General features: G+C 33.5%; 1 protein-coding gene across 2 annotated transcripts in view; it reads right to left on the bottom strand.

Annotated features, from left to right (window-relative positions):
• Positions 1 to 25,194, bottom strand: part of LOC123717694 (blood vessel epicardial substance-like) — a 43,103-nt gene that overhangs the window by 3,357 nt on the left and 14,552 nt on the right. The window contains exons 2-6 of one of the 2 annotated variants that reach the window (XR_006754869.1): positions 22,494 to 22,651; positions 6,943 to 7,045; positions 5,020 to 5,160; positions 2,830 to 2,965; positions 49 to 1,472 (exon numbers count right to left, since the gene is read on the bottom strand). Coding sequence is in view for 1 of the 2 variants with exons in the window: in XM_045673838.1 (XP_045529794.1) it covers positions 2,830 to 2,965; positions 5,020 to 5,160; positions 6,943 to 7,045; positions 22,494 to 22,651 (538 nt within the window). In the remaining variant the exon portion in view is untranslated. The remainder of the gene's footprint in view (positions 1 to 48; positions 1,473 to 2,829; positions 2,966 to 5,019; positions 5,161 to 6,942; positions 7,046 to 22,493; positions 22,652 to 25,194) is intronic. The other variant, XM_045673838.1, reaches the window with a different exon arrangement.

The raw sequence follows: 25,194 nt of genomic DNA, 5'->3' as shown, positions 1-25,194 counted from the left end.
ATAACTTTCAACTTGCTTTTCATTAATAACTAATGGATAAATAATTACCTGATTCACTTGATTCTTCAACATGCTTAGGAATAACGGTATGGGAACTAGGATACTAGATACTGAATAAGGTAACATTATATATGGTGGTAGGTCAAGATACACCATGCTTGAGTCATATGAAAAGCAAGTTGAAAACTGGTAACACTAGGTCGATCTGTCACTGTCAAATGTCAAAGTCAAAGTGCGGGAACTAAGGATGTTGTATGACAGCCAAGCGTGATTATCTCGACCCAAAATACTTATAAATACATATACATGTGTGAATTATAAGAACTTAAATCACACAAAAATATAAGACAGGCACAGGGACTCTGATATGAACATGCAATTTAAGACTGATTAATCAACACGGGTTTTGAAGGAGGACCTTTTACGAGATTTCTTTCATTTGTTCTTCTTACAAAATATCTATGCTTTTATTAAAATGTTTTTTGGTCCAAGACTCATTTGGGGTCACAGATCCAGCGAAGTGAGTATATGTTTTGAGAAACTTTTAGCCGATTAGGTTTCCGATCTAAAGCTGTCATTCGAGCTTTAATAATGGATGTAGAAAATGGTAAGTTTGTGTCAGAAAATTTATCCAATTAGGTACAGCGCCATCTATCGGATCAACTGTATTTATAAGATTAATCAGTCTAATATGAAATCGTACATACACTTAAAAATACTTAAATCACTAAATAATTGTGCGTTAATACTGGTTAATACCAATTGATTGTACTTTAATACTAGTGAATATGTCATGGTTAAATATAACATTAATTCTAATGAGACAGAGTGCAAACTCACTCTCTAAGATGTCAAAATCTGATAAGAGTCAATTTGCTCTTAAATTTGTCTCTGATTTAAGGGAAAGAGTATCAAAAATAGTGGCCTATAAATGTAACCAATCACGTGAAAGTGACGTGAAGTGAAACTAAGAACGTAGTTAGCTAACTTAGTCTATTTTTGGAACTCCCGGTTAATGTGCAAATAACACGTACAAATATAAATCACATTAAATTGATAAATTGTGATAAGGACACAGGAGTGATAGTATAATGCAAATATGATATATTGAACATGTATATACTTTTGAAACCGATTCCTTATTTGACATAGATAATAATTTTTGATAATATCAAAATTCAAATCAAATGAATCGGTTTCTATATTAAATGTTAATACCAATTGAGCGTTAATACACCGTATAAAATAAATTCGTTAATTATAAAGGGACGGATAAATTTTGACAATACGAAAATTGATTCAACTTTTTTTTAGGGACTGCTTATGTACTTCTGATCAAAGAAAAAACAACCTTATGGTTTCAAAATAGAGTTCAAAGTTGAAACAATTAGTCATAGGGAAAGGGATTATGGATTTAGTCGTAGTTCAGCACTCGGGCGCAGGCGGCGCTCGGAGCAATGGCGCGTGCTCGCCTAAACACCAATACAACATCGAATAATGTGCTAGAAGCGGCTACGGGTTCCTATATTCTAATAACGGATTCATTTGACGAGTCAGGTCAACAAAAATAAATTAGAAATCTGTTTTACACCGACTATTAACGAAGCGATTTATCACAATTGTTTATTAAAAAACATAATTATGGCCGTCTAAACATATTAAAAAATCCGTAAACTTGCCAGAGCATAGGAATTATATTTTAACCAAAGCAATGCTCATATAACTAAACAGTTACAACTAGTATTTACATTTTTGATAAAAAAAAACTAATTTTATCTATTATTATAATATAGGAACCCAAACTGTCTTCATCGTTTGACACATGCCTGAATCAACCAAAAAATAAGGAATCTGCTATACTTTTAGAAACTCTTTAATGATATTAAAAAACTACCAATGATGTATGCTGCTCAAACTAAAGTATTTCAAAATTGAATGTTGATAAAAAAAATATCTAGTTTATTTTACGGTGTCCGAGTAGCGACTAAACGATAATAATTTTCCAATAATTACCAATATTGATAAATTTTGGATTTTCTATTCAAAAATATCGTTGCATTTGTCACTAATAAGTTCCGGGCATAAATATTTTATGCGTTTTTCGCAATTTTCAACCAACACCATAATGTGTTTATATTAATCAGGTAAAAGCCTGTGTATACTTATAAACCAGCGGACCTTGCAGACGTCATCCTGCATATTATTTCAAGCGATTTGGAGGTAAAACAAAATATGAAATGAAAGACAAATATTTTTTTTTAATATGGGCGCGGTTTTTGCGAACCATACCCAGCCCACAATCGCAAAAAAATCAATCAAATCGGTCCAGCAGTTAAATAGAATAGAAGAATTATATATATAAAAATCACCCTCGTAAAAAAAAAAAGAGAAACTTGTAGTTGGATTAATAGTAAATAATAAAGTACATATGTATTCCGAAAAACTGCCTTACAATGATCGGTAATGTCAGATAAGTTTCTTATAATACTAACAAATAAAAGAAGCAAAACAGAGGTTTACGAAGGCCAAATTATTAAAAAAAATTGAAGGCAAAGCAATAGCTTACAATTTGAAAAAACAAAATCACCAATTACTTTCATTTATCGTTGCGTGTTTGCTACAAATATAAAAAAATACCCAACAATTTTTCACTGATAAAACGCAATTTAAATTATTCAAACACCTCAAAAGTAAGGAGATTAACGTATGTTCTATTTAGGAATACAGTTTGCGTATGTATGTTTGTCAAAAATTCTGTTTTAATTAATTTATATTCCAACAGGAATCGTCGAAGTTCTTTAGAGAAATCTCAGAATGTTTATTCAATACCTTGTAATTGTCGATTAAGCAATGCGGTAATTCCGGGCCCATCGCCAGCCTTCTTGACTATGAGCATTGGCTTATCCTCGCCCTCCTCATAACTGTTCGGCAGGTGGCCGTTACTGACAGCCATTGTTTCGCTCACCTGAAAATTTAATATGAACATTGTACTACAAAAGTAAAATTTGACATTAATTCAATATGACGGCTGAGGATGCACTCTCTTATTTTCTAGAGCAGAGCTGATGCAACTGACCGCCATCCGCTATACTCATCATAGTCTTTTCAATATTATCATCATTCTAACCTTAAGACATTTCCATTTTCTCTCGAGATCCTTCAGGCTTTATTTTGACTTTTTTTTAAGAACTCGATAATTTTTTTACTGTTTAAATTATATTATTATTAAAATATAAATAAATCTATGGCGCTAACCTTTTTAGGTCTGGGCCTCAGATTTCTGTATTTGTTTTATGATAATTTGTTAATCTAGTAGGCAAGTAGGTGATCAACTTTCTATGCCTGACGCACGCCGTCGACTTTTTGGGTCTAAGGCAAGCCGGGTTACTAACGATGTTTTCCTTCACGGTTCGAGCGAATGTTAAATGCGCACATAGAAAGAAAGTCCATTGGTGCACAGCCGGGGATCGAACCTACGACCTCAGGGATGTGAGTCGCACGCTGAAGCCACTAGGAACCTACTGCTCTGTTATAATAATAATATTGTAAATATATCACGGAATGTCATAACGATTTCGTAAAATTTAAAAAAGCATTAATATAAGCTTACAGTTTAAAAACAAATAATAAAACTAGTAAAATAATAAAATCTTGTCAGTCATAGAACAAATAAATAGGTCTACGTCTATAATATCCCTTATCACTCGTATCGTTATCACGGAAATATTAATTAAATATATCATTAATTAAGCATCGATAAATTGCTACTTTATCACACATTACACGTCTAACAGCCGTACTCAGATTCATTCATTAAGATAACCAAGTGGTAAGAAAGTTCTTAAGCTATTAATACCTATACGTTATGTCTTATATTTGGATCTATGACAATCTTATTAGGATCTTACTTACGTCGGAAATATTTAAAATTATGTAAATAATTATAAGTTTATAATAATAATACATAGCTTCAATCCGGTTAAAGGTGTTTTCTTTCAATCTTACTAGAGTTGTACTCTTTGCGGACAATGATGATGGTCGAATTTGTGTACGAAAAGTAAATTACAAGATACTAGTACTACTAAATTTTCTTAAATCTTTCAAACAATTGAAAAATTAGTCTCTTAAACTTTTTACTTAGTTCATTGTTCTTTCAATTTTTGAATGACCTTAGTAAAGAACTCTATATAAATAATAATAATAATGATGGTTTATTTTAAAAATTGTATACACAACTCACGCAACTTACACCGCTTTACTAACTTAACATTTGACATATGCCAATATCGGTGACAGTTGACACTTGATGTCAGTAAAATACGTTTACGTAACGGTATACTAATTATTTCTTGTTTTCATAACTTCAAAAATTCATGTGAATATACTTCAAAGTAAAATTCATGTTTATTAGTATTGTCTTTTGTTAACATAGCTTTTACACATTAAGAAAACACTTTTTAAACGTCGAAAATTTTTAAATTATGTAAATAATTATAAGTTTAAAATAGTGCAAAGCTTCAACCCGTTTAAAAAGTGTTTTCTTCATGTTTATTTCGTAATTTTCTCTTGGTCGTGGAGTCAGTATACAAATTAAAACCGTTTATTAAAATTATACTAAATTTTTGTAATGGAATAAAGTCCCCAAGGAATCTGATTACATTATTGTGAAAGTTATACGTAGAATGCAACCTCAAGAGACAAAGTGCCGCTAGATATTATACGTCGACAAAAAATAAAAACTCTCAAGAAAATTCTTTCACATAAAATAGTATATAACTTACAGCTATCGACTTGCCATACAATTACGCATACACGAACGATAAATATCGATACAAACACACGACTAATGTGTATTTTTAACGAAATTTTATAAAAATTTTGTCCGACCTATATACAGCTTTTAATCTCGAAAATGGATTTACGCGGTAAACAGAATTTCATACTAGTAATTTGTTTGATTGAACGCGCTAACTCATTAGCTCAGGTCACGTTACAATTGAAATAATATTTTTTTCATACCTGCATGAGCTTGTGAACGACGTCTCTACCAAGGATGTGGTCGAACACAGCCTGCAGAAACGCGTCAGACATTATCGACAGTTTTAACTTGTCCCGGTGCCACACCAACACACGTGATTCCTCCATCGCCATTATTGAGACCTGGAAAGTTTGACAACACTGCATAACACGTCATCTGGATTCAATTACCGGCGGTGCAGTATTTGGGATTACGAGCTTCTTCTGCAAGTACAGAAAACCAATAAAACGAATGCTTCACTCCTATGTGAAATGTATAATTATTTATAAAGTGGAAAATGACGAGGCGTATATTTAAAATACATATATGCAAAAGTATCTAGATTAAAAATTTGAATTATGGCATAGAAAGTTGTCAAAACAAGTAACTTGAACAATTCATGACAATTTTTAAATAGAAATTCCATAACTAATATGAGCAATATTACTTTACGTATTGTAAAATGTGCTCATTAAAATCGATTAAATTTGCATACAATAGCCTATATGATGTATTGTAAAATAATCGAGTACTTTCTTTAACCTTACCGCATATCGATCAATATAACGCTTAGTCGCTACTAAGCGTTCGACTATCATAATACTAATCGTACGGTGTGACCTTTTTATCTATAATACAGATAATAGATAAAAATCAACATTTGTCGGATATAGAAGGCCGATCAATGAGAAAGATGCAGCAGTTGAGTGTCATTGGATTATCAACTATACAAATAAAAATTAATCGCAAAACATGTTGCCAAATTTTGAATACGGCTGGACTAGTTCGAGTATTTTTATTATTCCTTCCTTGAACTTGGAGGGTTTTGCAGAGAAAATTTGGAATAATATAAAAGTTTTATTTATTACTAAGGTTTTAAATTCAAAAAAAGCCTTTATGGTGTAATATTCCATATGTTGGTGTGTACCTACTAAGTAAAAAATCATATTAAGGCGAAATATTCGCGGTGGCAGCTATTATAATATTTATCTCTTTTGTATGAATAAAAAAAGTACGATACGTTATTAAAGATTGTTAGCGGTAGTTGATTTAGTTCTTAGGGTAGGAAATTAAACACTTCAATGATGACTTAATTCACTATAATTTACTTCACTGATTTTACGTGAACTGTATAACTTAAACTTGTGCAAAGAAAAGGCCCGTGCGCATGTGTCACAACCTCTTTTATAATCACAACTCCCTCCTCCGACTCGACCATCCCACTTCGGGAAGATGGGTCGAGTCAATTCGTAACAACTCGTAAACAACCGAACGATTAAAATGAATAACTATTGCACATTCGCATTTGTAGCAAGATTCTTAAGAATATGTTTCATAAAAATGTTTAGTATTTAATTAAATAAATATTAGAAGCTAACAAGATAATCTTCGTGAAAAAAGCTGCCTACCGGGAGATTTGTGTGCCGCGCGAAACCAGTTATACGCTCAATAGAGCCTATAATGGCAGCCCACGAAGCAGAGTTCCGACTTCATAGTAAACATAATATGCAAAATACATTTTCATTTATTATCCCCGCTATTCATAAAAAACTACATGAATCTAATTGCACTCTTTTATCTCTCTCTATCAAATGTTGATTACAGTGTAGTGAAAAGAGACATGTGTATGATATATGATAACATAGCGCAAAATAAAAAACAGAAACAATTATTGTAATATTAATTTCATTTCTCGTTGTTTGCCTTAATTTCCAAACATTCGAATACATATAATAATTATTATTATTTTTAAATATCTGGGCGGGCCAAAATATACAGTGCCATTACGGCATGCCGAAAGTCCAAAGCAGTAACATTTACAATAACAGGCATGCAAACAAGTGAATTATAATGGAGTAGTTGTAAAACAAAATATGCATATTCTATTATAAAGTTACCCGCATTGCATTCGTAAGTTTTGTTACCTGAAAGAACTCGTCAGTGGAAACTCCGAACCACTCCGGTGAGTCTAGGAAGTGATGTGGAAACACTATATGCAGTGCGCGTTGATTCTGTGACACTACCAACCTGGAACATTGCAATAATGTCAGAAATTAAATCAACGATACGAGTCAAATAATCATAAACGAATGTTTCGTTAGTAAGTTCAATAATTTTGCAATCATTTCTTTATTATTAGAAGGTTTGTTGCTTGTCGGTTGAGAAATATGCGTACACCATAGGCCTTTTTTTTAAATTTGTCTTTTAAGTTTATACTTACTAACTTGTTACCATTGCACCCCCTTTCCTCCGCATAAGCAATACCTCCACCCCAGGCAACAGTATTACAAGACGAAAGACATTGAGAAGTTGGATGGGTCCGGTCAAATTCTCAAATTAGTAATTTTCAATTCTCATATTTAAATAAATGTAACAGTTTGATTAAAGTAATTAAAATATATTTTGCGTTTTTTTGGGATTCCCCATTGGCTCTCAATTAACTAGAATTGATCTTTGAATAGTGACTTATTTTTATATTTCTACATCAAGGAACTCAGTTTGAGTTAGGTGAAATATGATTAATGAGAATGTCAGGATCTTGCTGACTGAGAGATTTACTAAACTTATGAAATAATTTTGCAATATCGAGAATAAATTATAATACACAATACACAAGAGGGCAACTTTGGTATAGGTCACAGTAGGTCCCCCAAATTTGATATTTACGAGACCTTTTCACCTACGCCTTATCAAAGGTCAATTAACTTATACTAAATAATTTTCGTTAGCTGAATTGACATTCAACTATTCCTCTATTGAATTGAAAATGGTTATAAAGAAGCTTTCTCGAATGTATCTTTATTTATTTATTTAATTGGATGTATCCAAAAGTTTGACTATTAAAAATGTGATACATAGTTTTGCTTTATTCTGTGTAAAGTAAAACATGACAGCACAAAATGTATAAATCCGGACAATGACAAACATACCTATAGCTATAATAAAGAAGAAATATACAAGGATTAGGGTATTACCAGTTGTTTAAAATTATTTTTAAATGAAGCAGTAGAGGAGTGCGAAAAAGGGCTGAAGAGTGTTGATGATAATGTGTAAATTGTAACGTTAATTCATCACAAAGACTAACAATTATTATTGACTTCACTGCACGCATACGACGCCCTGTCATATGTGTGTCTATGCAATAAGATTCATAAAAACAAATGCAGTCCAACTGTGCCTTATCCGAATTGAAATTGTATAAATCACTGATTTTGTTTTGATTTTTATTTGGTTCAAAGTCCCAAAGCAATAGATATTCTCTGTGAATTTTACGTACGATGTTATAACTTTTGTATACACTTAAAGTGTATGTTTTTCGAGTTCAATGTTTGTTTCGATGACATCTCTAAGACTCATAAGGTTGGCCCTTTTCAATCACATTTCATTAGTCCACGCCAGTATACTCGTAACGACGACCTCGCAATCAACTTTGCGACGGAAATTCGTCAACTTCAATGGTCATATGTCTTCATTCATTATTGTTCAGTTTCCAATCTGTGACTAATGCTATAATGAAAATACCATTTAATAGTATTTTTCTTATCTTTTTGTACTATTTGCTTCATGTGTAGAAGCATTAGTAAAACGACAAATTGTTTTCTATAGGAAAATGAGTTATTATTAATGTAACTCGCCGGACGTCGACCTCAACAAAACAGTCACAAACGCTTTATTTTTGTTTGAACTTTTCATACACAATTTAACAAAGTTTTGTGCTTTTAGTTAACAGAACATCAATCGCTAGATTTCAACAGCAGGCCCGTTGCGTGATAAAACGAACTATGAGACAAGACCAGGTGTTAGTGAATTCATTATTCAAGCGTGATCAAGTGGTGATTTGCGCCCAAGGTGCGGTAACCAGCTCGCGGCAATCCGAAACGGGTTCATTCATTCAAGGCTCACGATATATAGTTATACATAACAGATGCAGCCATCTGTGCTAAAATTATTCATACAAAATTTATTAAAACGGATTATGTTGACGAAGTTTCACCCGTTCAAACTTGACGTGTGGCGTTTCACGACAGAGCGATTTTTAAGACACTTGAGGTGCACCACCTTCAACAGAAGAGCGTCCAGCCTTAAAGACCGGCAAAGCATGTGCAAACCTCCCGGTATTTCGGGAGTTCATGGCGGCGGTAAACCCTTAACTATAAGTGCTGCTCGTTTGCCTAATTGAACTATCCCATTAAAAAATACAGTAAGCCTACCTAATTTGATTAATCAATAACATTGCTAAGTCGTGTTCTTAATAATCATTAAGAAGTTACTATAGGAGATATTTTTATTATTATTTAGAAGCCATTCGAGGTAAATTAATAGTGAATAAGTATGTAATAAAATGACGTTTCATTAATTTTTTTTTAAGTTGTTTATAGAAGTTGGTAGGCAACGCTTCGGAGTGATTTGCAATTGAATGACGTTTAGATAATTTTGTGCATTTTATTGTTATAAAAAAAACTTTTAGAGAGATAAATTAAAGGCTATAATTGAGAAGGCGATATTCGTGAAGTTCAAATATATTTGAAAGTGAGATTAAAAATGATTGTCAAAGTTAAACAATGATTGTTGTAATATTGTAAAGGCGTGACAAATAAAACAAAATCTTTGTATTTGCAAAGAAATATTTTGTGGTCTATTTTGAAAACAATAATATATCTAATAATTACTCATAAAATTTAAGAATAAATAATATTATTGTCTGTACCTTTGCATGTTACTTTATTTTATATTAAGTAAAGTAATCATAATTATATTATTATATTATTATTTATAATTAGTAATTATATTGACTATTATTTGTTAATTAAAAATTACAATTTAAATAAATTCTTCTAATGACGTACAAAAACGTTTTTGTATGTATATCATAACTGTACAATATTAAATAAATACATTTTCTAAAAAAGACTTAATAGGTATATCATATTAATACATATTCAACAGATTAATCAAGATTATACATAAAAACGTGTATTTTAATAACATTGCGAATTGATTATTGCAAAAAGCCGGCCTTTCCTTTTCTAGCATATATGTTATTGACAAAGAACTCAAAAGGTCGATTTTGTAATAGTTCAAGAATTTCTTACATTGCAGGTGATTCAAAAATTCTTTATTAAGACTTAGACTACTATAAAAAGAATTGTGTGTCATCATAATGAAATAGAGCGGTGTGTCAACTCTTGTGTTCGAATAAAGGTGTTGCATCACGGGAATTTTTTCTCTTCCCTTGCACCTACGGCGAAGGCACACATCGTGAGGAAACCTGTGTGTACCAAACCCAAAAATCGACAAAGAAAGCTAATCACCTATTTGTCTGAGTTCATGTGTGTTTCATTTATAATATATAAGGGACCACGGACCAGAGTGCGCCAAGTGGCTGAGCTAAGCCATAATAGAATAGCTACGATTACTACGTATCATCGATTTTTATATGGAAACGTTAATTGTTTTTTGACTGGTATATATTTATGTTTACCTTAATGTTCATACATTTTATATAAAGTAGTTTGTAAATAATACCGTAGATTTAGTACTACGTATGATGTGGTAAAATTTAATAACTAAAAAAATTGAAGCGTATGTAACTGCCATTTCAAACAGAAAATTCCACGAACATTACGTGTTTTGGATTATAACCTTACCAATTCAGAGAGAACGACACAACGTAACCATTGCCGTGTGCTTTTGACGTAATTTGAACTCTAACAAAAAATTAAAATCTATTCGTTAAAACTTTTAAATTGGCTAAACGAGGTTACAACTTTATTATTAACGGCTTAACAGACGACGAAGAACAGAATTATCTGTTGATGAATTGTAGCTCTAAAATATTTTCTACTTATATTTAAGTATGTATATATAAGACGAACTTTATATGGAGCAAAATATTTATATTGTAAAAAAATTAATCAAGGATAATAAAATTCCAAATATGTAAGGTTACATTTTTAATTAAAAACAAAGGAAAAATGTAATTATAACATTTCATTTCGAAAGCCACATCATAATTTGTTCCTACTAGCATTCAATTAATAAATGTATATTATTTTGTATTTTATTAAGCTCAATGTAAATCACACAACAAAACTTCGATTTTGCTAAATAGTTCTATTGACCTACAAAGTAGTCTGTAGGTCAGGACATGAAATTATAATATAGCGTAATTAGTGCGCGTCATTTAGCGTGATTTATTAAATTAGTTTTCTTCAATAAAATATGATCCTATGGTCTTTAAATCATATATTTTTACCTAATACACATTTTAGTAGATCTGAAATCTGAGTTCTAACTTCCAATAGCGTTATATAATAACTCCAAAAATTAGTTTTTGTTCCGAGCGACGCTACGGATATTGAGACAACTGAATTGTGAGAACATTGAACATCTTGAAGGGTAATAATAATAATATTTAAATACGAAAGTAGTGTGGAATAACTCGACTTTATAATATATGAGTCGAAGGACAAAGTAACAACTTCATTGGATCGTGACATTGCTTATAAAACTGAGAAAAGCCTTCGTGGCACAAATGATAAACCTTGGCCCGTGCATATGATATTTTTATATTAGTAATCTTACAGCGAACATACATATTATACAACAAAACACTTTCATTATACAAAGCCAAAACAGAATACATAGATAAACAATATATATTGTTAACTTTTATTACATTTTTAATTCCCATGTACAGCAAAACCTTTCAACTCTTTGAACGAAGAACATAGATTGTCTCCTAGCTTTGAACGATACGCTTTCAAATTTAAAGAACAACCACAGCGAAATAAGAACCTTGCTTAATAAGTCTACAAAAAGTTCAACTTTGGCTCACTTTTAAATACCTCGGTACCTAACACCTACGTACATGTCTACTTTTTATTTCGTTTCACTCGCGTTTTATACCCGAATAAAATAAAATTTGAGCTTTTATTCGTCTGTATTTGGTTTTGTTTTATGCCTACTCGAAGTTTTAATAAAAGTGAAAAGCGCAAGCTTTTGCCGCAATTTCATATGGATTTCTTTGTAGACTTTCAAAACGCAGATAGACAAGAAATATATTACGAAAATACCTTTATTATATACTATAAATATGTTTGTTACTTTCCTCACGCCTGGGGCTCGATCCCTTGTCTGAACTGAGAAATTTTCTTACGTGGCGAATATGCTGACAGATACAATATTAGGTCAAATACCAAATTACTTATTGCGAACGGTAATTATTTGGTAGGTCATACGTGAGTTTTTTCTGGCTTATGCAGGCTTAAGCAATCTTTGTAGTATTTATGAACACATGAAACTCACCAGATGCATGAGGTTAAGGTGAGTAAGTATTTGATAGGTTTTTGTAGAAACAATAATACCTTCTCTGTAAGGCTTCACAAAAGACCCTTTTCCGTTTAACTGACAACATAATATTAAATAACAAGGGTTTTATATTTCCAATTGAATATCGATTTCGAACAAAAGGGAAAATTTTTATTAATTTTATAATTTATTAATTTTAATTCGTCGCGCTCTTAAATTTACACAGAATTGATTTTTTTTTTGTTATAGACCACTGGCGGAAGACAACCCCACCATATGGCACTGACACTACTATTATACGTATATAGCCAAGTATGGCAACAAATTGAGAATACTATATTTGGGGAGGAATTACATTGTCAATTCTTTTTTTTTCAAGGGTTCCCAGTATGCTTCGCATGGTAGCATAGGCACAGCCCTATCCTACCGCATCATTCTGATAGACATGGAAGCCTTGGGAGTATCACAAATCGTTAAGGATCCCCAAGACAAGTTTGGTCGACCGGCCTTCCCGACCTTTATCGACCTTGTTCCATTAGACCAATCTAATACCTTATGTAATAGACGCAACTAAAACCACCAAGTGAACTATTGCAGGGAGGACGGTGGACAGTTAATGACCTCCCGCGTGTTTGTGCCTTGCCCGGAGCCCCGTACCGGGTAATGAAGAAGTCATGGAGGTTGAGTGGCGTAGTGCGCTGGCTCGATTGCGCGTTGCACACAAGACACTTCTTTGGTCCGTATTTTACCTCAAACGGGAGCCCATGGATTAGCTGTCCAGTATGAAATTTTTGAGAAGAGTCATCAAAGGTAGCGCCACCCCACCTCTTACCACCACAAATAATACGGAGGACGGCCAAATAGCAATCAATGCCTCTTACGTCATTGACAAGGGATGCTATAACTGGCTGAGTCGCCGAGACCCACGCCCCGATGGTTCACCTGTGCAAATCACCTTGGATGAGGTTTTCTTTCAGAAGACCGTGGGGACTGAACTCAGTCAATTATGGGTCTCAACATGCCTAATGCCGTGAGTAAAGCTGAGGATACAGTGGTGTGAAGGCATCAAGTCGTATCAGTTAGCGCTTTTCAAGACAGGCATGACCTTCAATAATGAAGGCACCAAGAAGCAGTACAGATTTCCATTTTATGAATATTCAGTGCATATAATTTTGACATGTGTCTCTCCCAGATCTGCCTCATTGGGTTAATTCGTTATGGGACCTAACGACAAAAACGTGTGTATATAATGTAAAAGGTAGACCGAAGTCACAGTCAGGAACAACCTAAAAGGTTGGACATTGGCACAATACTAGTATTTTCATATCTTTCGACAATAAATTGAACAGTGTTCGCCTGGTAGCTTAGCGTGCGACCCTGAAGTCTTAGGTTAGATTTCCCTGTGCAACAATGGACTTTCAGCGTATTTAACACTAGTAACGGTGAGTGTCAAGTACATAATGACATATATCATCGACATGCCACAAGCCATATACAGAACTCTGATAATATGATTACGTTTCGAGAAAATACAATAAACAAATTTAACAACCCAAAAGATTGTTATAATTAAAAAACAAAACAAACCGTTTGCGACTAAGATGTGTTGGTGAAGATTAATGCTGAATTTCAAAATTATTCAAATAGCTATAATACAGTTCATAAGGTCGGGGTATGTTTGCTGAAAGCTGATGTAATCACGCAGCTCGTAAAATCACCTAGCCCTAACATTTATGTCTCGCTAAGAGAGTGAGAGAGCTTTTCACTTCAATTTTGTATTCCATAGGCTTGTAAACTAAGTGTGTTATATAGATATATATACAAAAATTCATACTTATCATAAGTACAGTAATTATGGATTTATGTATATACATATATTGTAAAGGTCAAAGGTTAACGATTTAATTATTTTCTTTACAAATAGTTATCAATTTCTCCGTCAAACGAAGCATCGACATTCGTTGCAATAATAAGAAAAAAAGGAAATTTAAAAACAATACTGTGACAAATTGAGCATACACAGTTTGAGTTTGTATCTACCTTTTAAGGCACACACACTGACAAACACATTAAAACTATTCTTTAATCGTTTTATGATTGATGATTAATATACTTATCCCTCTTTTTCACTCTAATTGCAGCGATACAACTAAACCACTCACTGTCTCTTTTCATCACAGTACAAAGCAGAATGGTTGTGAATTGGACGTTACATCGCACAAGTTTCACTAAGAGTCGGAAAGCGCTAGAAAGATAAAGGTATGACAAAACGCGGTCATTTACAGTATCAATATAATTTGTAACAGTCTAACACCTATCACTATGCAAGTCTCACGGGAAAGACAGTTTGTAGAGGGGGAAAAAAATCAATAGAATCGCTGAGAACAGAAACGATGGGAGCTATCGCCATCAAAAGTTTACTGTGAAATGTCCATTTAAAGAAATCATATATTGGAAATTTCTTAGAAGCTACGAGATAATTTATTAATTTTTATCTGTTTTTTAATTATAAAGTATTGTTGACATGATTATTTATAAAACAAGGAGCGAGGCACGAGGCTCACCTGATGTTAAGTAATGTCAGAAAGCTTGCGAGTGCGTTGTCGGCCTTGAATAAAAATAAAAATGTCAAACTATTTAAATCAAAAGAAAACACTTTTTTACCGGATCGAAGCTATGTATTATTATAAACTTATAATTATTTTACATAATTTTTCCGAAAGTGTTTTCTTTCAATGTGTAAAAGCTATGTTAACAAAAGACAATACTATATTTAAATCAAGTCCTGCGCAGGCTTACTGCTTAACTTCAATCCCGATTTCGATCTCTATTCAGTATTCGAAACACGTAATCACAAGATTGCCAAACCAGGACCCTAAAAGAGTTGCCTCGAAATTGGGAATCGTTGTCAGATGACGTCATTATCTTCGGCACTTTATTCGAGAGCGCCAATTTCACAATGACGTCATTACACAAAACGGCTCAGTCAAAGAATTGCCAATTCCACGCAATTATTGTAATTATCGCACAGATAATAAGAAAAACACGGGCTTACAATGCAAACACTAAGTATTCTGTGCAATAGTTAACTGTTTGTCTTAACTAGTGACCTGTGTTTGTCCCAAGGCAATTGAAGTCTAATATTGACCTGACATTTCGTAACCCAGCTATTATAGCTCGAAATGTGAAACTATGTCATTCACTAGCATAATTATTGGTTCGTACAAAACCTAAATGAAGAATGTAGAATGTTGAAATTTTATTAATTCCTGCTAAGCCGATGAAGCAATTTTCTTATTAATTAGTTCAATCTAACAAAATCTGAATCCGACTAAAATTTAACATTAACATCAGCTCAGCTCAACTCAGAACAATTGATTTAAAAAATTAATATTAAAATCAGAATACTTGCCAGAACTATCCGACCAGAGGGCAAACGGGCGGAACGCTAACCTGATGTTAAATGATACCGTCGCCCATGGACACTCTCAATGGCAGAGGGCTTGGCGTTGCCGTCCTTTTAAGAATTGGTACGCTCATTTCTTGAAGGACCTTAAGTCAAAATAGTTCGGAAATACTTCAGTTGGCAGCTGGTTCCACATAGCGCGGCAAAAACTGCCTTGACAAACGCTCAGATGTATACTACTATATATAATATAATATTTTAATTAAAAGTGTAATTAAACTGATTTAGTTTACATAAACGAGGGCATATCTAAACACTTATTAAAAATCGGAAATATTAACGCTTACGCCTAGGACCGCACAAAGGTGTTAGACAGTTGTTCCACCGCTTACGATGAACGAGAAGCGACTCGAGCTAGAATTAAAAACGAGTTGGCGAGCAGCGGAAAGCGAGTGTGTAGTTCCGATAGTTTTGTCGCTATAAGCGAGTGTACGAGTCCGATAGGCGATTAATAGCGCTACACTAATGCTATCAGAGAAAATCAAGACAATAATCATAATTCAAATGATTGTTTGATGTTCATAATAAATAAAAACACGTGTTGTTTCAGATCCGTAATGTAGAGAAATGTAGAGAAAACAGAAAACTGCCGCCGCGTCGTGAGTTCTAATCGCTGAGCAAGAGTCGCTAAGCGAATTATCTTTGATAACTCTTGTGAAGCAAGCACTCGCCGGCAGTATGAACAATCAGCGATCAACTATATATATGGACATCTCTTTTGGTTACACGGAATGTATATCTATTGAACGTTTCATGAGCGAGAAAATAGCCGATAGTCGTTTCTTTATCGTTGGTGGGACAATAGCCTAAAGATATTTTTATTCTAGCTTGGCAACATAAATTTAAGATAGATGTAATATTTTTCAATTTATAAGGAATTAAATGAAAGGCACTATGGTTAAACCTCCCAGTGGTTTTTGGTGTTTTCTAGACTTTATGTTTATTTATAATGTTTAGGCAATAATATAAAATAATTCATTGCAAAATTTCGAAAAAGATAGCAATTTTGCGAGTGTGAGGTTGAAGGGATCTTACACATCCTAGGCTTCTGCGTAAAAAAATGTCCAATATATTAAACAAGGATTATTTTAAAATTTCGGCGTTAAGCCTACCATAATTATAAACTTTGCTTATCAAAAATTCTATGAATTTTTATATAGAGATTATTAAAAAACTTTGTCTACGTCAATGCGATCCATAAAACTTTGCTAAACGAATACTTCATCCTTAATATTGTATCAACATTTTTGGAAAATGAAAAAAAAAAATTGTTTCCAACTGATGACACCGCAGTCAATTAAGCGTTAATTAATCTATTAGGGTCATGTCCTGGGTTTGGTTTTTGTTTAATTATTTATATTTATACTATGTAACATTAGAAAAGTTTTATAAAGAAAATTAGTACATGGACAATATCGTCGAATAAGGCACTTATAAAAATATTTAAATAGACAAAGCAAATGTGTTCCGTAATCCTAATAGGCAACCGTAACCTCCCAGATTTTTGCTTTTTATTCTATAAATAAAATAATGGTGATCAGCCTTCTGTGCCTGACGCAACTGACCAACTTTTTGGGTCTTATTCGTATTTAAATCTTTTATTCATATGGAATCCTAAATATAAATACAATTAGTCGAATACACCTTACCGAGAAATAACATTCCAATGGACCTATGGTAATATAATAACTTTTTCTCCCTTTTATCGTTGTGTGTGGAAATAAGTCAGGTATAAATTGCCGACCGCGACTCTAATCGGCCAATAAATCTAATTATGCACACATTTGCACAGTTAACTGTATGACATCACGATGTGTAGGTGACCTAAGAAATTTTGCAATGTTCACTTGTCATTTTCATATACAAACCAGTATCATAATATCAACGCAAAAATACCTTCTATTTAGATATAGGGTTTTGGAAAATAACACAAAATAGCGGTGATATTATAAACCTACTATAATCCGCTATTAATAAAACTATATTTTGCCACACGAATGTAAATACATAGTAATAAAAGCATTCAACTGCCATTTCAGTGTAGTGTTTTGTTAATCAAACAGAAAATAACAGGTTTAAACTTCAACTGAGCGTATGACTTAAGTGTTTATCTGTAGCCAATGGAGATTCGCTGTTAATTAATGAGGTTCTCATTTATAATTTACACAGCCAGAAACTCGCGAAACTTTACCAAAGTCAGCCCTTACTTCAGGGTAACATTAACAGGGTAACAACATTTGCCCTCCATTAGCCTAAACATGTCTATTAAGACTTATAAATGAGAGCTGTCTTATAACGCTATTCGGGATATTTCACACTCCAGATGCTCTTCTAAGAAACACACTATGAGTCACTTGCGAAACATCCTTCTAGTGCTCAAAATAACTGTGGAATTTAGATTCAAGTTAGCCAAGAATATAACACAGTAACAACTTGTTACGTCAAATGCAAATCTTACCAAATTTCCAAGACAAAAGTAAATGTATGAGTGTTTTAAAAATTTCCCTTAAAGAAACCTTTGTCAGGACTTGCTGTTCTAAAATAATATTTTAAATATGTTCAATTCGAAAATGATGTAGACTAAATATATTGTTTATTAGTAACCAACCAAACCAATCAAATATACAGTATATACAATTTTCTTAACCAACACAGTAATAATACAAAATAAATTTAAAAAGTTTGCTTCCTGTGGCGATACTTATTCGTTGAGCGAGGAAAGCACCAGCTCTGGGGTCACCGTTAATATCTACCAGGCGACAAATTAAATCTTTAATTAGCGCCTGTGCACTAGAACACCACGGCCCAAGAGTCTCTACTCCAAAGGGAACAAAATCGAAGTTGAAGGAAAGAATCTTATATATGTTTATTATCTTTCGCCTTCTCTGCGGGTCTCCCATCGTTTTTGCTTGTCCGAGGGTGTACTAGTACTTTGGCATCGTTTTTGTGGGTAATGATTTTGGTTCTAGGACGTATTCTCTGGGACTACTTTCTTGAATAATTCTCACCCGTAGCAAGCAAAATTATAACATAATTGATACATATTTATTGTTATGTTTTAATCTACGCTGAACTTGACACTATACACGTGCGAAACACTAAACGTACCGCAAACTGAATGCGGTTAAGCGTATTACGTAAAACTGGACATCTGAACCGCAAGATTGAGTAATCAGTATCAAATAACTTTTTGATACGCTTTTAATTGCTGCTCACAAGTTGCGATTTCAATTAATAATGTATGATAGAAATAAATCGTGGTCGATTGACAGCAACTCTATTGGCGACCAGCCGAGCAATCCCGGCTATTATATGCAGTTCTATCAACATCCGTAGCGCTGATGTCGCAACCTTGCGATCCCTCAGAACTCATTATTGAGTTCGGGATCTCAATTGGAAGTTACAGAGTCACTCTAATTACTTATTCATAAAAACGATCTGTTATACATTATTGTACTACTTTTTTATTGAAATCAAACAGAGACAGAGTTCTATACTAAGAACGATGCATAATATTGATTTTATTTTTATCTAAACCTATATAAATTTATTTTGTTTATTTACTACACATTTGTAGATCAATTATAGTCACTTATCAAATTGATTATTAAAAAAACAATAAGCAGCATATCTTTAATACGATTTTCACTACCTTTAAATTACTATCGAATTGAAGCTCTGATATAAAATCGTATCTGTATACAGAGATCCTTACTGAAGAAGCTAGTTTGGAGACAGTTTTGAACACCAGCAAACATATATTATATATTAATATAAAACAATTATACTAAACAAATATTACAGAAGGAAAAATCTGTTCAAAACATTAAATAAAACATTGATATTATTAATTCTCTTTTTAAGCATATTCCGCTGAAACAAGTCAAGTCTATATTATTATACTATATTGGTCGTTGTATGTCCAGGCCAACTGATACTGTGAGGATAAAATTGAAATATGAAACTGAGTTAATAAACGAAAGAATATATACGTACATGACTTGAAAAGTTCTCCAGGCTTTTATTTACCGCATGAGTTACAGAACTGAAATATTTTAGTTTTATATTCTCTCTTTTCCGAGGCTTACACCCGGGAGACTCGTACAATAAAATACTAGTATTACACAGTTTATAGCTCAACCTTATTTTGTGAAATTTTCATTAAGTTTCTCTTTCCTTGGTTATACTTGGTCAAGCCAAATATAGGAGTTCAATATTTAGCATGATTATCTAACTACCAAATTTTTCAAATTGTTTATCGTAAACAACTTTTTTCCACGGATCCTGCGGTAAAACGCGAAAGCATGACAGGATAACCTATTTTCGGGGTTTAGATTCCTTTAGGCATATTATCATTGTTTACCAATTTACACAAAGAACGGCTATTTACGTTATAAATAGTCTAAATGAGTAACAAAAACAATAGAAGAGAAGCCAAAAATAAACAAAGAAGTTTTTCCGAAACCAGGAGATCGCGTTCACCGTCATTAAAGATCAGAAAACAGAATTATAATAAAATTGACCAACAAACATGGTAAACCTTCTGAGGACGTATTATCAAAGTGAATTTCATTACTGAGCGCACTAATCACTCAAGTAACCAGATTTTGCAGGCAAAGCGATTGCGCTTGTACAGTAGATACTTTACTGTTTTCTTATTATTCTCACGGCCCATGAGATTGCTTAACAATATACCGAGGGTTCATTGAAGAAATATTAAACACGTTTTAATACAGCAAGGAGCGTTAAATTGCAAAAAAAAAATTGCGACCACTGTTTCAAAGCGCTCCTACCACGTAATGCCCATCCCATCCCATCAACTAGGGCGATGGTAAAATTACGCAAAACACAACAACTGACTGTGTTGTGGTGACATTTGCTCGACAAGAGTCCACAGAAGATACCAACCGTGCAGAAACTACAGATGTATACAAGGTGTTTAGCGACAATGACATCCAGCAGATCAAGCGACGCAAATGAAAATGGATGGGTTATACACTCCGAAGGGATCCCTATCATATTCCCAAGCAGGCGCTTTATTGGCACCCGGAAGGAAAGGCGCCGTACAACGATGTTCACATTTCAAGGATCGTCATGCTCGCTTAAATGTCATTGCTTGTGGCGGCGTCCATGCGTTGGGTTGTCTCTCTCCCAAAATTACGGCGAGGCGGCTGATGACTGGCCATGCGTGATACTCGTGAACGGGTGCTACTTGTGGTGATGTTAGTTATTTCGACTATGTATTTGAATTGTTCCTAGGTGAAGGTAAAAGCGTACTCCTATTTCACCATGCCTCCTGCTGATGTTATGTGGAACATGGTGTAATGGTTGCAGCTCCTTACAAATGTTGAGTAATACAAAAAAACTTGGCGATTAAAAAGAGTGGAGGAGAGTTTATTGCCAGTTCTTCTCTTCAAGGGCGTACCTTGATTTGAGAACTGGCAGTAAATGTAAAATACGCATTTAATGTATTTTTTTTTTGACGCTCATAAGTGAACATTGTGTTACCTATATGAATAAATGATTTTTGACTTTGACTGAGAAAGCAAAGAGAGCCAGAAAGACTTGGAGCGTGGTAAAATACGAGACTCAAGACCGAACGCTATGGATATGGAAACAATCACTGCTGTTGACTTAAACTAAGCCCAGCTAATCGGAAGTGCAGTTAAAACTTTCCTCTTGGTTACTACAATTTTAACGGGTTTTTTGAACAAATGCTGTAAAAATGAGCATCTCAAGGGAAATTGGCGGTGCTAGCAACACTTCGGTTAGTTCGTGAATAAGCCGACTATGAAGCACATACGTACAGTATTTATACAATAGTGACTCTATATCAGTAGTTATCGTTTTGTTAATTAATAACAGCAATTTCCACACCGTCATAACCTTTAGACAACTAAACTTTCCAAAGGTCAACAAAAATAGAAGCTTGTTATTAGATGATTTATTGGAAAAGTTTGTGCAGATGAAACATAATTTACCGCATCGAAAGTTACCTAAGCACTGACCTTACCTGACATCAAAGTACAGTGAACAAGTCGATTTAAAATTCGATTTTTATGTTTTTGTTATTTTGTTTTAAATTGACAAGGCTAGTAGATTACCCTTTTCTTGTATACAATTATAATAACCTCTGAAGTTAAAATAATCTTGCGATCACATTTAAGAACAGTTTAACTTTTGTTGTATACAGAGCAAGCAAATGAGCAGACGGCTCGTCTGATGTTAAGTGGAACCGCCCCGACGCCCATGAGGGCTCTCAGAGGGCTGGCGAGTGCGTCCCCAGTCTTTTAAAAATTGGTACGCTCTCTATTTGAAGGACCCTAACCTACCCTTAGTCGTTTCAGAAGTACTTCTACAGTCAGCTGCTTTAAAAATCTCTATAAATGGCGTACGTAACATGTAAACGAAGTTATCATAAATTTGCAATAAAGTGAAAAATGTTAAGGCGTAGGAGCCGTTCCTGTCTCTGATGGTAAGATTATATGAATCCCGTATGGAAAAACTATCTAGGATTCACCATACGTGATACTTAGCGCTATGTTTCTGAAAGTAGCATTGCAATCCTTACAAACATTTCCTTAAGATCATTTTATTTTAATACATACTTTTTCGAACTCACTATTATTTGGCATATACCTGAAAAAGTTGAGGATACCTGAAGATAATACTAAAGTAATAAAAGCAATAATTACTTACTTTCCACTTAGCACGAGTGACAGACTGTCCACCTTCGTGACTTTCTCATGGGCGTACAGCTCATGACACTTGAGATGCCTGACATTGCGCATGCACATCAGAACACGTCGGAACTGTCTTCGCGACACCCTCAGCGGCTTGAAGAGGGCTACATATACCTGTAGAGGAACAATTAGGATTACTTCTCTGAAAATAATAAAAAAAAACTAAAAGCTTTCTAAGGTGAACTTAAAAGCATACGGAACATATCGGGAAAATGATGGTGGGGATGAAATCGGCATACTCAAATCGATCTGGGGAGCCACCTAGGGTTGTCCCCAGCACTTTCCCGACTTCCCCTACTGACTCTGATTTTAGGGCCGCGTGTACACGCTTTAATTTAACCATTAAATCCTAATTAACAAGTTAATGATTAATGAATTTGACTGTTTTGAAACTAGGGAGTCGTTCTTTTATATTGTCCTGATTGTAACTGTATTCAAATGATAATCAATAAAAAGAGCCTCCTCATCTCGGCCGGCAACAAATCCTCTGAACCCATGAGCTGGGAAAGCCTTTTATGACTGTACCTTTCTCCCTATCTTAACAAATATTTAGTATCTATAGTCTTCGGGGGCAAGAAGTGTAAATGAGACTGACGTGTATATGTACGTAAGTTAACAAAGTCATTGTTATTGGTAGTCTGTCATTAGTTATCTGTTATTGGTCTTAAATCACTATCTATGCTGTAATAATATATGGATGGCTGTAAATATTTAATAAATAAATTATGTAAAACCCTATAAATCTTTTTTTTTCAGTACTACTATGCTATAAAAAGTATGACGCTTAAGATGTATCGTAATAAACCTCATCAAAACCCACGTAAACCGCCCAAACTTTGCAAATTTCCTACCCAAAAGGATTAAGGGATTAGCTTAAATCCACAAGGGTCTCAAGCAAATAGCATCACTTAGATAGTTACATCCAATATCAAACCGCTAACGAGCGAGAATTCTGAAGAAGCACATTAGCTCAGAAGAGGTTTTACTTACTAAATGATGCTAATAAAAAAGTCATTAAGTCTTGTATTAAAATACCATTGCTGTCATGAAATAGTCTAGGCGTGTTTGAAGTAAAAACATTGTATTTTTGCTTTGGTATGCATTGATTGTATGTATGTATATATTGTATAGCTGATAGTGGAATGTTACGAATGCAATCTAACCTAACCTATAGCCAAAATTATCAGAATTCTTTAATAATAATGAAACGATATAACTAGGAATTTTCGAAAACTGTAGAAGCGTTTTTTTAGTTTATTATATGTTTCAGTCTTACTTTGAAACGAACCTATCTTATTAAAAACGTCCTATTATAATTATTTAATATTTATATAATAAGTTAAATATATCTCAAAAATGAATACATCCCTTATTAGATCCCGCACTCCGTGAATTCTATGTTACACCTGTTCCTAGTATAATTTCTGTATAATATACAAAAAAAAAGTTTATTTTTTACGATTTCACAAAGAATTTATTGAATGAATGTCTTTTTATCTACGCATTTACGACCTTACGAGTTTGCTAAAAGTTATTGGAAATTATAAATAAATAAATCAGGCTTTTTATATCTGACCTCAAGTTTCTTTATCTGTTTCATGATAATTTGTCGATCTAATAGACAGGTAGGTGAACAGCCTCCTGTGCTTGACACACGCTCGACTTTTTCGTCTAAGTCAAGCCGGTTTCCTCACGATGTTGTCCATCACCGTTCCAGCGAATGTTAAATGCACACAAACAATGCAAGTCCATTGTTACACAGCCCGGGATCGAACTTACGATCTCAGGGATGAGAGTCGCACGCTTAAACTTCTAGGCCAACACTGCTCATAAATCTAATATAGGACACGTAAAAGCCTAGGTGCCTTATTCTAAGAATAACGTCGTATAAAATGAACAAAAAGCCACAAGCGATTCGATAGAGTACTATAAACCTCGCGAAATCTTAAAAGCAATGCAATTTTAAACTTGAAACAATACTTAACAGAGACTGCAGCGTATTGTTCATTGTGACGCCGTTTTATTATTTCCCTAACCCTGTGACTTGGTATAAAATTGACTAATTTATTTGTTCATTCTTGATTGGCAAAGATTTATTTCAAAAATTTACCTCAAAGGTATACTATCCTACGTTTTAGAAGTTACATGTTAAGAACTAGTATGTTCCTTTATTAGATACTAGATGGCGCTAGCAGTCAGTCGCGATTGGCAAAAGCAGTTGGTTTGGAGTTGACAGTAGTCAAAGTCATCGGGATTAAATTCAATACTGTTTGTGAGGTTTTTGTAAAAAAACTTATATGATAATTTTAATAATGTCGTTTCTTTATTTTAAGGTAGGATAGTGTTTATTTAAGTGTAAGATAATGTTATTAGTATAGTTTGTATGTACTGAAATAAAAAACTTTATTTTCAGAGAAACACAATTGTTCATATGAATTAACAATTTCAAATAAAATAAGATATATCATCTTATTAATATATAAAAGAGAATTCTCTATCACAACGAATTGAGTTAAATGGTTTGAAGCGGTCTTTAAAATAATTTCAAGTTTATATGCATATACTCTCTCTTTGAGGAACTTGGGTCGAAGTGGATTTAATAATTAAATGTGACATATGTCAGTCCATTACAAATTAATGCACAAACGAAATATAAC

The sequence above is a fragment of the Pieris brassicae genome, chromosome 2 (genome assembly GCF_905147105.1).
Source record: "Pieris brassicae chromosome 2, ilPieBrab1.1, whole genome shotgun sequence".
Classification (NCBI taxonomy): domain Eukaryota; kingdom Metazoa; phylum Arthropoda; class Insecta; order Lepidoptera; family Pieridae; genus Pieris; species Pieris brassicae.
This window is presented reverse-complemented; position numbering and strand designations above follow the sequence as displayed.